Source organism: Andrena cerasifolii, chromosome 5 (assembly GCF_050908995.1).
Source record: "Andrena cerasifolii isolate SP2316 chromosome 5, iyAndCera1_principal, whole genome shotgun sequence".
NCBI lineage: Eukaryota > Metazoa > Arthropoda > Insecta > Hymenoptera > Andrenidae > Andrena > Andrena cerasifolii.
The window spans coordinates 11,826,713-11,841,560 of NC_135122.1; the positions used below are offsets into that span (position 1 = coordinate 11,826,713).

The 14,848-nt window shown below is 49.9% G+C and overlaps 1 protein-coding gene across 18 annotated transcripts in view; it reads left to right on the plus strand.

The window, feature by feature from the left end:
* LOC143369254 (bromodomain adjacent to zinc finger domain protein 2B) overlaps window positions 1-14,848 on the plus strand; it is a 144,096-nt gene that overhangs the window by 93,460 nt on the left and 35,788 nt on the right. For all 18 annotated transcript variants that reach the window (XM_076812962.1, XM_076812957.1, XM_076812964.1 and 15 more), the window contains one exon: window positions 7,886-8,045. In XM_076812962.1, the coding sequence (XP_076669077.1) occupies window positions 7,895-8,045 (151 nt within the window). In that variant the 5' untranslated portion in view covers window positions 7,886-7,894. The remainder of the gene's footprint in view (window positions 1-7,885; window positions 8,046-14,848) is intronic.

Sequence of the window (14,848 nt, forward strand, 5' to 3'; positions counted from 1 at the left end):
CGCGTGCATCATTATCACCAGATTCCACCACCGATGCATCCGAATAATTATCTTCTAACTGGCTCGCGAGTCAGAGCCACGAATTCCTCGGATACCTCGAGTGACCACGGCTCCCCATCGTTGTTATTGCGCGAGGGGTTGAATGCAGCGATTGAAAGGGAGGCCAGCCGGAATCGGCACGAGAATCGAACGTGCCCCGGCTGGGCCATCCCCGGACAGCAACCCCCTGCTTCTCCGCTCGACCGAAAAACCTGATCGCATCGGGCGCGATGCTCGAGCTGGGATTCGCGCGTAACGACACGGCGGCCGCCTTTGCGTACGCTCGCGCGCGCACGATCGCTCGCAATCGCGGGTAACCATAGTGGAAGCGTACGAAAGTCCCTGTTAGCGACGCTCTGTGCCCTACAGCATCCGTATAACCGTCGTATTCGTGGCTGTTAGGGGTGCAGAGCGAGGGTGGCGAACAGAGAAAGATGGAGCGGCCGCGATAGAAAGCAACATCGGCGGCGGGAGAGAGATAGGTGATGGGGAGTGGGCGAGAGGGACTGAGCGAGAGAGCGAGAGAGAAGTCGAGGGATGGTTTTGCTCTGGTGGCTCTGTATTGATTGCTACTCCTCCTCCACCTCTTCCACCGCCTCCTGCGACCATATCTCTCGTCCTCTCTTTTTCTCCCCCGGATCTCTCTGGCCGGCTTCCTCCGCTCTACGTTCCCTGTATATTTCTCCGTCTACACGTACCTGTCTTTTTCCCCCTTTTTCCGCGTCCCTCGTCTCTTCCCAACCCCCCGTTCCATCTCTGTACCCCCTGGCCCGGCGTTCATCTGTCCCTGTCTCGCCCCTGGTTCCCTCGGTTCGCACACCGCCGACCGACACAGCTCCGCTCCGCGAAACCATCAAGATCCGAGGTCCTCGTTTGCCCGCGTATACTCCCTCGCCCGCTCTCGCTCGCCCTGCTGCACGGCCAAGTCGGCCTGTAATTGACGCAGATGCCATAGGACAGGCTTCGCTATCCTCGTCCGCGAGGATACAAGACAGAGGCTTCGGCGAGGCTTCGACGAGGCCGGATGATGATGCTGCGCTGCGCGTTATTCTTCCTGCTAACCGCGGAAAATTCATCGTAACGACGACTTCGCCCCCGTCTTTCGACGTAGTCCGAGGGGAGGTCCGCTTCGTTTCGCGTTGATGGCTGCTTGGGACGATTGCGGACGACGGGAATTTGAAGGGCCTAGGAGCTTTGGTGCTCACGGGCTGGTTCGAGGAAGGAGTTGATTCTTTCTGTTGCCAAGGCGTTTGGGGATTCCGTGCACCCGACAGTTGCTCCAGCGAAGATTCGAGAGGAGCAAGGGCTCCAGGCTCCCCTCAGCAATCGCTCACCTATCGGAAAACGATATCGCGGTTAACGCAGAGTCCAGGCATTTCGCGGAATTACGCCCTGTCCGTTGCAACGCGGAGACACTGTTTTATCCGCGTCAATTACAGGCCAGCCCTATCCGTTCGGTCGATTCGCGATGCACGGAGCCGTGCAGATTTTACGCAACGGGCTAGGGCTTTGCTCCGGTGTCTGCAAGCGTGTCTGATAATGAAGGCGCCCGGAGGACTCCGGGCTTCAAACGGAGGATATCCAGAACCCGTGGAAGGAAAGAGGGAAAATAAAAATCACGAAAGCCGGAGGAATAGGGAACTGTATGGAACTTGATGTAGGGTAATCGTGGGAGAGATGCCGCACTATCGGTATTTCAGGGATGTCGGTAATTAAGCACACCATTGCCGATTTCATTTGTTTGAGGCTGTTGATGTGGGTCGGTTTGCCAAGCGTGTTTTCTGTATTATTGTTAAAGATTTTTCTGTTTTTCCAGGTAAGCCTAGCGCACTTTGCCTGAATAGTTATATGTCGCGTTTATTTTTACTATCATAGTAGCTAAAAATGCATGGTCTTTCTTGATACAATTTTTGTAATACGTTAAAGAGACCTTGTAGAATATTTCCTTGGCAGAATCGGTTACTTTCGACATAGCATGTGGAAATACAAAAGTGCGGCCCCTCTCCCGGGCATTTCGGATAGACGCCGCAATTTTACTTGGGATAGATGCCGCAATTTTACTTGGGATAGATGCCGCACTTTGATACCGTACTGTTTCGGAAACTAAGTCGATTTAACTGATGTTTTTAATGTTTAAAATATCAAAAAAGCTTTTTAAAATAGCTAACGCGGTATCTCGAGGCAAATTATTTATTTTTAAATGAATAGTCTTATAATCCAATCACATTTGTGGGCTATTTCTAACAAACTAAACAGTCCCCAATCTCTACGCAGTCTTCATGGATCCACTTTTTGCAACAAGTAGTTTTTACCCAGTCACATTTAGGTCCTTTTTTTTATCGTAACAATATAGTTCACATATCGCACAGTAGTTGCACATTTTCTGCATCACTCGAATTGTCATAAAAAATATCTACATTCTCAAAATTTGTTCTATATTGTAGTACGAGTCTCCTTCACCATTCGAATGACTTCCTTTAAACTTTCGTCTGGCCAAGCAGCACGGTTTGAAGTTCGTACATACTTCTTAGGCATGGTTCTGATACGAAAAAACAACTCGATGCCATTAAATAGAAAGAGTTATAAAAAATATTAGTTTGTTGCATATTATACCGACAAACACGTGGCATATTACTCCACACGGTCATAAAAGGAAGGATTGAAAATCTCTCCACAAAGTACATAGTGCTAACGGATGTGCGAGAGGTTGTAAAATTCGTTTGTTAGTCTACTTTGTCATAATGTATTGATTTTTTGTATAACTGTTCACACAAATGCATGATCTGCATTCTAGTTGCAGTCTGAAATTAGATCAAGACGATACTTTTATAACTTATCAGGATTTACTGGAAATAAAGGAAGGTAAAAGCCAAAATCTATTGTCGTTTTAGCAGTTACACTAAATCGAACGGAATTAGCGCAAATGTTAACGGCATCTGTGCATTATTTAAAAAATTATTTTGAGAAGCGGCATATTACCTGCGGTGGCATATTACCCCGAGTTACCCTACGCATTTAATTTTCCAATTTTATAATTGCATAAAATAAAAATGTTTCATTTCACTTTGTTTTTACTATTTTTTTATATATAAAAGTTAGAATTAACAAGCTTTAAATGCCAAATTAAACGTTTTTCGAAATGCGACACCGCTACCGCACGTGCGGCGTCTCTCCTACCAAGGGATGTTTTTAGTTTCAATTTTTTAAGGGTGGCAGACATTAAAATTTTGTTTTTCTTTAATGCTAGTAGAATCACAAGATGTTCAACTAATACTATGTATCCTTGGAAAACATTTTCATTGCAAAATCTAGACACGGTTTCTCCCACAATTACCCTAAACCTCCTTAACGCGAGTGTTACACTTCGCGCGAACGCACGGTGGTAAACCAGTATCATTTTCCGCAGCGGGTAGAAGTCGACCAGCGAGGATTACGGGGCCTCGATTAAGCGACCGAAATCTGTAAATAAAATATAAGTCATTATGCAAATAAACCGACGCGGGAGTTTGTCCTACACATTGGTCGGTAAATAATTCCCGCTTTGTTTAACGTTCCTCCCGCTTCGTCGGGCAAAGCTGTCGTTGCAGCCATGTACGGGGCGCGTGGAAAATGGTTGGCGAAAATAGCGCCGCTTATTTATCGAGAAAACGAGAGCCGAGTTATCCACAGGCTGTTGTACCTGCACGCCCAGGAGCAATATTACCGAAATATTCAAAGCAAAATTTGCCGGCGTCACGGTCTCGGTACGGCGGAACCGTTGCGGAAAACTCTCATTAAATTTCATTAGGGAAAACGCCGTCCGATGGGAAATATTCGCGGATCGAATCGATAGCTCCGCAGAACGGCCAAAGATGGTCGACAGGGTGTGCGGGCGGTCAATCATAAACGGGGCGAACTTCCCTGCCCGCGCAGCCTGGGAAAACTTTCATAGTCGTGTCTGGGTCACTATGCCCGCCCCGCAATAACCGATAAACTTTTCACGACGCGCATGTGGAAAAGAAAAGCGGCGCTCGGCAGCGTGTTGGGCAAGATATACGAGACTGTCCCCTGTATCTATTTCCATGTTATTGTTACACGGCCAGCATCCGTGGCGAGCTCCATTTCTCTTCCCAGCCCCCCCGCCCTCCCCGCGCACCCTTCCTCCCGCATCCTTCTGTCTCGCCAAAGCCGTTGGAGCGAAGATATTAGCCAGCCGTATTGCATCGCCCGTCGCACATAAATAACCCTTTTCCTCGAGGTGCGCCGGCTTGACCTTCGCCCGCGGAAGTCGATTGTCAGTCGGAAAAGCAGAATGCGTCCGCGGTCGATTCGACGTTAGCTTAACGCCGCGAGATTTGGAGCGGGCGAGATGTGGGTCACCGGGTCTCTCTCGTTTAACGCCGCTTCCTGCCAAGCGATCCGTGTCCGTTTCTGATTGCGTCACGATTGTTTCAGACCTTCGGCGACGCTGAAGATCGGCCGAGGAGCGGGCCGCGTAGCTAGACGCGCGATTGTAACGCAAAATCCCCCGCCCGTGGCGGCGCGCACCGCCGCGCGGAATGCCGTCTCAATGTGTAACGCCTCCGCCGGGAAAGTACGAGCATCTCCGTTGACGCTCCGATACACAAGCATTCGAGTCGGGCATCTACCAGAACGTGGTAATAGCAATTAAGAGCGGGGTGACGACGGCGCACAGTGGTCTGGAATTAAGAATTTGGTGACATTTGTCTATAGCTTTTCACTTAAATAAGATATCGAAACGAAATTTATGCCAAAAAATAGGGAAAAATCGCCCCCTTCTAATGATGTATAACTTAATAATTTTTACATTTATTTATTTATTCTTTTTTCAATTTTTTTCAGTTAATTGTTGTAAAAAATTTTAATAGCTGTTTAATTGGTACTTTATTTAATACTCTTTTCAGTGGTTCAAGTCGCATGTTGAGAAAACTTTTCGTTTCCAAGTTACAAGGGAAGTCGAATAGTAGAGGAAAGTAGTGAAAATTGCTTGTTTTTAAATTGAAGGGCAGTCTTGTGCGACAAAATGGCATCTTTTATTAGTAATCAATGTAAATAATCCATTAAAAACATAATGCTGAATGCAGTATGGTAAATTTTCGAGATTCTTCACTTTAAGAGAGGATATCATTAAAGTCCCAAAAAGTCCCACGTTCTACCAAATTGAAATATTTTCAGCATATCTTCCTCTATGTAATCACGTAAGAATCATTTCCAACTTCGTCCAACTTTTCAAATTATTACAGTTTAAAGCCGTGCAGAAATTATAGAACACGGATTACTTCCAATTGGACAACTCTCTGAAGAGGCACAAGAAACACGTCACAAATATTTAAAAAAAAATAGCAAATTAAAGAACGTCTCCTGTTCCTGTCTCCCAGCGTAATAATTTACGAGCTGACACGCCCGCCGAATCGCGACGCACAGAATTGCAAGGAACCGTGCACGAGTCGAAGATCGTGTAGCCCTCGGAAGAACGACCGGTTGCGTTGTGAAGTAACGCTGCCAGGCCGACGTATTTGTACGTCACGCGAGTACAAAGGCGTTCGATTGCCCGGCGTAACCTCCTCGGCCACCATTTTTCTCCCAGCGGCGGTATAATACCCGCGGATCCTCGGGCGGCAAGTTTTTCCTGGTCGGAGGAGCATAACGCCGTTGGAGAAATCGATGGTCGGGTCCAGCGTCTGTTTCCTTTTGCTCTCGTCTTGCGATCCTCTCCCCTCCGGCCACCCCCGCTGCCTCTTTGGAGTCCCTTCATTCTCTCTCGCTGACCGAAGTCTTCCTTCTTATTCGCCGTCCTTCTCTCTCTCTCTCTCTCTCTCTCTCTCTCTCTCTCTTTCTCATTCTCTCTCTCTCTCTCTCTCTCATTCTCTCTGTCTCTCTCTCTCTCTCGCTCCCCCTCGCCAATTTACAAGCACCTCCGAGTGCTCGCGCGACTGGAAAGCAAGCGGGTGGCGCAGCGCCGCAGCGGACAGCCTCCTAATCTCTCGATATTCCGGCTACCGGGAATTCGACGCTCGTACAAGGGACTTTGGTATTCTCTGCATGGCTCGAGTATCCGGGGAATATTGCCACTGTGAGCGGCGAATTTTTAGCAACTCCTGGTCGAGGGACCCCTCGACCCTCGCGCCGGGCGGATGGGCACGGTGGGGTATTAACGCTTTGTGGCGCAGGCAAAGGAGGACGAGGGTAGTACAGACTCGGTTCAATGTTTCACTCTGGATGACTCGTTGATTCTCGAAGGAACCAAGAGTCCCAGATCGATCTCTCCACTAGCCTGAGGGCAGAGTTCCAATGATCCTGCCGAGAGAACAGGGAACACGGTCCAAGGCAATTTCCGGCGATCGAAGGCTTCCGCGAGAGCGGCTTCGTCCTTCAATTAGTAGCAAAAGGCTTCCCCGTGCCGTGGTCTTCCACTTTAAAACGATGCGTGGGAGTCTCGTCGTTCGTCGACTAGCGACGATGTCCTCCTAAATACCGCGTTTCGATTCGAACGATAACATCCTGCGGGGATCGCCCGCGAGTAACGATACTCGCGACTCCTCGAGTCTCACCCCGGCGGCCTGCGCACGCACTCGTCACTCGACCCAGATACGTATAGCCGACGGAGATTTATGACACGATCGAACCATAACGACACGTGTAACAACGCGACGGTGCCGTCCGTCGGCGGCGTCCGTCGACGAGCGCGTGGACGCGTGGACGATACGCGCGCGTCAGCTATAATACCCGCCTACTGTATGATAATAACGGTGCCAGCGGCTGTGCCGGTGTACGCGGTGTCTAGCCTAGGCACCAGCCTAACCTGACTCAACGTTGTAACCGTGTATATTTATACAACAGCTGGCGGCCGTAGGAGGGGAGTTGTGGCAGTCAGCTGATCGAGGCGCTGGAGGGGAAACCGTGGAGGGGAGAACGGCCTTTATTTAAAGCGCCCGAGGAAGCCTTTCTTCGACTGGTAAACAGTCATCGAATGAACATGCGAGACACCGACTAGCGCTTACGTATGCGCGTGACTGAAATATTAACCGAGGGATTTTTCTGCCTCTGTCTCCCTGTGCCTGACTGTTGGCTCGCGCGCAACCAAACGGCGGAGAGGCAGAGTGGAGCGAAAGAGGAGCGTCTGCGTATTAACATAATTAACCGGAATCCAGACGTAGCGCAGACGACGCTCTTCTTTCCCTAACGATCACCAATGAATTACTTTGTCAGAGGATTTCTCGACCATGCAGCTGTATCCGCGGCGATGATTTACCCACCCCGGTAGAACTCTGGCTGGTCAGCTCTATTATTTCGTTTTTCCCTCGGCTCCTCCTTGTTATGAGCTGGTATCGGTATTTCCGACAGAACTTCCACCAATTCCTCCAATCACTCTCCTCTTCCTTCGTCTTTCTCTTTAAAAGGAAGTCGTCCCTCCACGGTCCACGAACCCAACAGACCCCGACGTCTGTTACTTTGGATTCAAGGCATCTCCTTCCCGGCTACCATCAAGCCCACGCGGACGAGTTAGAGGATCGATTAGCGTTTAAGGTCCCCGAGATCTGTCCCCGTATCCGTGTCCATAACTCACCCTTAATCTACCAGTGTTCAATCCTCGCTGTACCCGGAAAGAAACTCACGCCGGTCAGCTTCGCCTGTTTCGTTTTTCGCTCAGTTCCTCCCCTGCCACGAGCGCCCATCAGTTTCGACCCCGGCAAAAATGTTCGCTTACCCGCTCGCTCTAACTCCACCACCCTTCTCCTCTCCTCCATCCTGCTCCGTTCCCTCCACCCTCCAGCGTGAAGGAAACCGTCGACCACTCAGCATACGAAGTTAACGGGTCTAACGAAACGCTGATGCACGTTTTCAGGGGACTGGCATGGAGAAGGAGAACTCCGCGACGGGCGGAGGTGGCGGAGGTGGAGGAGGCGAAGCAGCGACCACGGCGACTCCGGGCGCCACCTCCGCCTCCGAGAAACTCCAGGCGGACCAGGCCAATCCGTTGCTCGATCCGACGGCGCTCTTCAGCGGTAAGCCAATTTTCTTTTCTCTTACGTCCACGCGCGTCCCTTTCTTCCTTTGCTCTCTGCAGGTCGCGTTACATACTCGCCTGCAGCGAAGGCGTCGCGACGCTACGGCTTAATTGACACGCGCGCCCTAGGAAATCGATGAACGGTTCTCCACGGTAATTCCATTAGCGACAACGACGAATTCGTGGGCACGTTTCGGCAGCGATGAACGCAAGACCGACTCTCGGCATTCCTTGGGTTCATTCATTTCATTCATTTACTTATTTGCACGGACCGATGTAAATTGCCCACAGCAGATCGGGAAGCAGGGGAGACCGGGGCTAGTTGATACGGGGAGCAAGTTGATACAGACGAATTATCTCGACACCGTATACATGTAGCTCCGTTTCAGCGAGATATCTGAAGATTTGTAAGCAATTGCTTTTTCTTAATATTTCACTAGGAATTGCTTAAATTCGTGCGAATAAAAACACAGGCATCTGCTTTATCTTGTAGGAATACCTAAACTGCCTAGGAATTGCTTAAAGTCTAGCAAAACCAGCAATTCCTTATGATTTTTATTCGTATGAAAATAAGAAATTCCTTTTTTGTTTAAGTAATCGCTTTTTAAGCAATTGATTTGGCTAATAAGGAATTGCTTGTAGGAATTGCTTAGTTTTAATTCATCAGGCCCATTGTTGTTCAATTCTTTCCTACGATCCAGCGTACGAGTGTGTACATTGACGTTAACAATCGTTTTTTAACTGTTTTAATTTATATAGAGAAAAAGTAAATAGTTTTGATTTATACAAATTGATCACCCAAATAACATATTTTCATTCACTTTGTATGTACTTTCTCAAGTTTTCGCTTACTATTTATTAAAGGGGAAGGACCAAAGTATATTTTGGCATATTTGTTATCAAGTAATTAATTCAAACAGAAACGAAAAACATTGAAAACTGAAAAACCTATCAACTAGCCCCGGTCTCCCCTATTTGCCGTAGAACGTGGATTGGGTGTTTGTTCTCCGGTCAGGGAATCTGTGTGTTTAATCTTGCGGGAGGGAGGGTGGAATTTCGGTTTATTTCACGGCATTTTGGGGTGTTCCTTAGCCAATTGGAGACCGTTAAAGCAGGCGTGAATGTTGATGGGGTGTCGACGCGATCGAAGAAGGTGCTTCGGAGTTTTCAGCGGATTGGCTCATTGTTCTATTTGCTTAATTTATTACACGGCACGGGAGACACGAGCGCAGGGGTGCGTTTAAAGGAATAAGATCGGGGGAATCAAACGGCGGCCATTAATAATAACGCGATCGATGGGCAAAGGCGTTGGATATCGAATGAGATTATCGACGCTATCTCTTTCACCTGCCGCTGAAGTGCCGCGCTTCGTTAATCAAGCTATTTTCATCGACGCGAATCGGTAAAGGGCGGACGAGTAAATCTTCTGCAACGACTGCCGATTCAGTGACATATATAATGCGGGATCGTTCAAGTTCACCCAAGGTCATTCGTACAACGAAGCGACCTCGGTGAGCGTAATACGTCGTCGACGATCCAAAGATTGAAAGTTTCAGGAACAGTTGTAACGTTTGGCCTTCGCGATGGTTAGAATCCCCTTTCACCGTTTCCGGCAAGTGGAGCTTACGTACCATGCGGAAGTTCGACGTTATTAGATCAAGCAAACTTCTTCGAATATAATTTCCTCGAGTTCAGCTACTGCTACACTATCGCCGTGGCATGTTCGCGCGTAAACCAACGATTCATCGCGCCCATTCAGCCTCTCGTTTCTCTTGGAATATCGTCCAAGCCCTCTCTTGGCGCTATTTTCTTCAAAGAAGCCGAGCCACGCCGTTCATAATACATGTATACAACTACGTGCTCTCGTCGAAGAGCACTGTTCGGCCACTTACTTTAATTAGCACTACTTGCACGTTTGCGATCGAGCCCTTCAGTCGGTGGTTAGCCTTTCCTCCAGCGATTCGAGGATCCTTCTCACGTTGTTCTCCTTTTTTCCTCCCTCCCCCTCTCTCTCTTTCCCTCCTCTCTCTCTCTCCCTCTCCCTCTCCCTCTCCCTCTCTCTCTCTCGCTCCTGCTCGAGCAACGAGGATATACTTACGCCTCTCTTGCGCGCGATACTTGACGCACACACGCCGATTAAACTGTATTTCATTCAAGTATTCACTTTAAGCGATTTAATACCGAGACATTTTCTCGAGGACCACGTGCCACTCTAACGTTGATAAGACTCCATCTGTCCAGGTGCTATTAACTGATTAAAGTTAACGGTGTTACCCCCAGATCGTCTTCATTACCGATGTTTAACCTGACAATGTCAACTCGGATCTGTGCCCGAGCTGAAATTAAATTATTCACCCTCCAGCCCGCTTCGCGCGTTCCTTCTTCCGGCTTAGGTTCGCAGGCGATTCAACCCAGAGAAAATTCACGATCTCTTTTAAGACAGCTCGCCTCGGTCTCGAAGGAGGGGAGAGACCTCCGCGGTCTCTCGAGAGTCGCAGGAACTTCGCCTCGGAACGGGCAGCTTTTCGTGCGGCATCAATCAATACCGATGCCTGCAATCCGTTCTGCGACAGCTCGATTCAGACCTGTACCGTTGGACCGTGCCCACACCGAGGCGGTCCGCAGTCGGTAGTCGATACGTTAATGACCCATCAGGCTCGCAAGCCGAATTACAAGACGCGCGTACCCAGATACCACGGCCCTCGATGGTTTCCTTCGACGGGCATTCGGCCCGACCGCAGCTCGCGATGCTGGTAATAACAAAGCTCGCGGGGCTCGCCGCGCCGGCCAGTCTCGCTCCGATTGCGCTCCCCGAGAAAAAAAAAAAACGTGGCCAGGAGCCTGTAGACGTCGGCGACGAGGCCCGGCATCCTCGATCCGCCGAAAGAAACAAGGTTGGTGGACTCTCGGAGGCCCAGGGTTTCGGAGCTCCTCGCCCCCTTCGCGGAGAGCACGGGCTCTCGGGATCTCTCCCATCGCGCGGGGATAGGATTTCGTTTATTTCGTTGCCTCACCTCTGACCCGGCGTCCCTCCTCGCGTTTCCTGGACCACCGCGTGCCCCCTTCGTCCCACGTTTCTCCCCGGGTTGCTCCTGTCTTTTCAGGCAAAGCTTCTCCCGCGTCCTTCCTCCCTTCTCTTTCCTCCTCGGCGTGTATATCCTCTGTCCCGCTTTCTTTTTCCGTCTCTCTCGGCCGTCGGTTAGATTCGTGGGGGCTTTGGGGACGCAAGAACGGACCGACGGTCGGACAGACGCGACGAGCGCTTCTCTCCACCCCTTCGCCGCTCTCTCTCTCTCACACCCCCTTCGGCTGTCCTTTTCTCTTTCTCTCGCTGGCTCTCGGTACCGCGATCTCCTCTCCCCCTTCTGTCTCTCCCTCCATCTCTGTCTCTCGCTCTCTCGCTCTCTGCCGGTTCTGTATATTTATTGATTGCCACCTCACCTCGCCTACCATGGCCTCGGTCTGCGGCAGTTTCCCCTCCCTTCGGCAGTCCCTCGTTTCCCTCGTCCCAGGCTCGTTCCGCAGCAACCAGCACCAGGCAGCATCGCGCTGCTCCAACAGGATAGAGAATCTCCTCTCTGTCCCTCCTCTCGTCCCTTTCCGACTTCGCAGGGCCCCGGCTCTCTTTCGTTCCTCTTGCTCGCCGTCGTCGCCGGCTAACTCCCTGTCTTCCTCCGCTGTCCCCTTCTGCGTGCTCGCCGCGTACTACTCGCAGCGTCCTCTCGCTCCTCTCCGCTCGACCCTCCGTATCCTCTAGCGCGCGCTTTTACCTCCTACGCTCGATACAAACTCGTCGGACGCGTCGGAGTTTTCGTTTGATGCCACCCTCCGGCCGGCGGGGAGGGGTTCGGCGACTCACCCGACACCACCGCGTCGGCTTCGGCCGAGCTTTTCCTACGTCCGCCGCGCCGCGTCTTCCGCCCGTGTCGTTAACAGGGACGCGTCTCCGAGTAGACGCTCGAGCAGAGCCGAGAGAAAGTGGCTATTATTAGTAGCCAGTAAATGGATTACAACGACGGCTCGTGGACTCTGCTCGTTCATCGCGCGGAGGGCTCGATCGATTTCGCTGCAGGACTCGGTTTCTCTTCTAAACGCGACGCAGGATTTCTATCCAGCAAGGGAATATTCCGACAATCGTGCCGCGGCAGGGAAGGGAGCACCTTATTCCTGGGATTCTCCTCTTGGTTCTCGTTTATATCTCGAGCCAGAGCCGTTGACCCTCCGCGGAGCGCGCGCTTCTATTTCACGCGAGCGACGCGTGGGACGAGCGCTCTCTGCAGCTTTCGTTTCACCGCTCCTCCCCGGCCTCCCTTTTCCTCGTGAACGTCATACGCGGCGTCGTCATTACGCGGGCGTGACGGAACACCGAGAGCGGACGCGCGTCTCGCTACGTTTCCAAGAAGCTCGCAGATGAAATCCTGTTAGTCGGCCGATCCGAGAACGACCGAGGCGCCGAGGGGAAAAGGAATAAGTTCTTTCTGCTCGCCTCGCTCCTCTTCTCCCTCTGCATTTCCCCCCGTCGGTTTCTAATTCCACCGTGCTCCGGTACGCCGCTTTTATCTCCGTCGATGGATGCGAACCCACCACGCGCTGCTTGCGCCGGAATTTTCGTTTCACAGTGTCTACGCTCTTCTGATACTCCTCTTCCACCTCCTAGGCGGCATCCTCGTCATTACGCGCCACGGTTAAAGAATCGCCGCGATGTCTGCGCCCCCGGAGCTTTGCGAAGCGAGCTCGCGCGATGGTTGAGAGGAGGAGCGTCGTGCGAGATGGAAACGCGCTTCGACTTTTGGTGGACGCGAGGAAGAATTGACCGCGAATGCTTGCTCGACTGTGTAAACTGTAAGAGATTACCAATCGTGGCTGGTAGAGTTTAGTGGCGCGCAGGGAACCGAATCTGGATGGGAAATTGATACCAACTGCCCGGTCAGTTGACTCGAGATTGATTTTAGTTTCTATGCAGGAAAGAGTAGGGGAAAGGTGGGGATAGTTGATCACAGTTTTGCTTTTTTAGTAAAATAATAATAATGGTTTGCTTTGTTTGTATTTAATTATGTAAGTTGTGATTCTTAGAGGATTATCAATATACTTGTACAAATTTGAGAGCTGATGACTAATTTTAATGACTGAATTTCAACATTTTCTGGCAGTGACGTTATGCACAAGTATCCCCCACTGAAGGGGAGACTCGATCAAACGGTTAGGGAGACTTGATCAGTGAACTTTAAGAGTAAATAACACATTAACGTTCTAAAAAAAATTATTATCTTCGTCAATAACGTGAAATAAAAGGAATATCATAAAAAGAAAGTAAACTATAACTAGAAAGAATTACTGAAAAAAAACCGAAGAATTAAACTCTGTGACATAAAACAACATAAATGCATTCTTAAAAGACATTTCACTTAGATATCATCTGATTAAGATGATGATGAATAAAAGATTTTCCTTCTCACTTTCTTTGGGGCATTTTCAGCTGTTCAAGTATCCCAACTCACACACTGATCAAGTATCCCTCGATGCACTCGATTTGAAAAAGATGAAAAATGAAACTTACGTTAAATATTTAGCTCAATCAATAAATAGCATTAATAGGCCAGAAATGGCTGATTTTACTTAACATATTTCAAATCGTTGAAGATGCTATTTATTCGAAAAGGAGGAGAAACAAGCAGACCGAAATATTTACTTTTTGGCTGCAAATAAAGATCGAAGCTTCTAACACCATTATTCTATACTCCCAAAAGAAAACTGCACCGCGAAGTGTTGCGATAACGCAAACATACACAGCAGGCACAAATTGCCAATATATTAATTAAAAAACTGATGTGATAGCGTATCCCCGCTGATCAACTGTCCCACCTTTCCCCTACGTAGGTATTGTTGAAAGTATGCACATAACTTCTTATCGAAGATGGACAGCTTAGGTGAGTGCGAATTGAATTCCACACACTGTGCATTTGATAGCCGAACGCGAACGGAATTTACAGATTTTTCTTTCTGCCGAGAGCTCGGGGCCAAAAAGCCCAACCCGGCCAATGGCCCCTGCGCGAGCAGTTTTATAGCCGAAGCTGAAACACTCGTTGGATCGGTACGAATTCCAGCGGACTCGTAACCGCCGCTAAGTTTCCATTCCGAGGAGGTGGCGTATCACCGAAACTGGCCGCTGAAACCGTGGGCGCGGGCGTACGCGTAAACGCAGGCACACAGAATGAAAAGTGACATTCGGCTAGCGAGCCTAGGGACCTCGTTCGTGTAAAGTCACGTACGTGATCGTTGGATCACGCGCCAGTGTGAGTAGATCGCGTCCCACGCGTGGCCGTCACTTTCGCGCGAATAACTGCTCCTCGCCCCGTCCCCTACCCTCTCATCGATCCCCATTTTCTCTTTTTCCTCCCCGCTATCTTCGTTGTGCAGTTTCCCAGCTTGATTTCCCTCCCTGTTACGTCGCGTTTCAATTTCGCCACCCCTTACTCTCCACCGTTCTGCTTTCATTCTCCGTCTTCCACGTCCCTTCGATTTTTCTGACATCCTCTCCCGAAGTGTCCTCTAGAGCCTTTCGCGGCTCGCGAGCCGAAATCCGTTCCTCCCTCCGTCATTCTTCAATTTCCAACCCCCGTCCAACGTCCTCCTCCTCCTCCTCCTCCCCTCCGCTGTGCTTCCCCAGGATCAAACTTTCCCTTTTACATCGACTCCGCTCCCCTCCCCTTTCGATTTCTTTTCTAATCACGCGAATCCTTTCTCTCCACCGCTGTTCACCTGGAGCTGTTAACCATTCCCTCTCGAGCTTCCTTCCCTCGT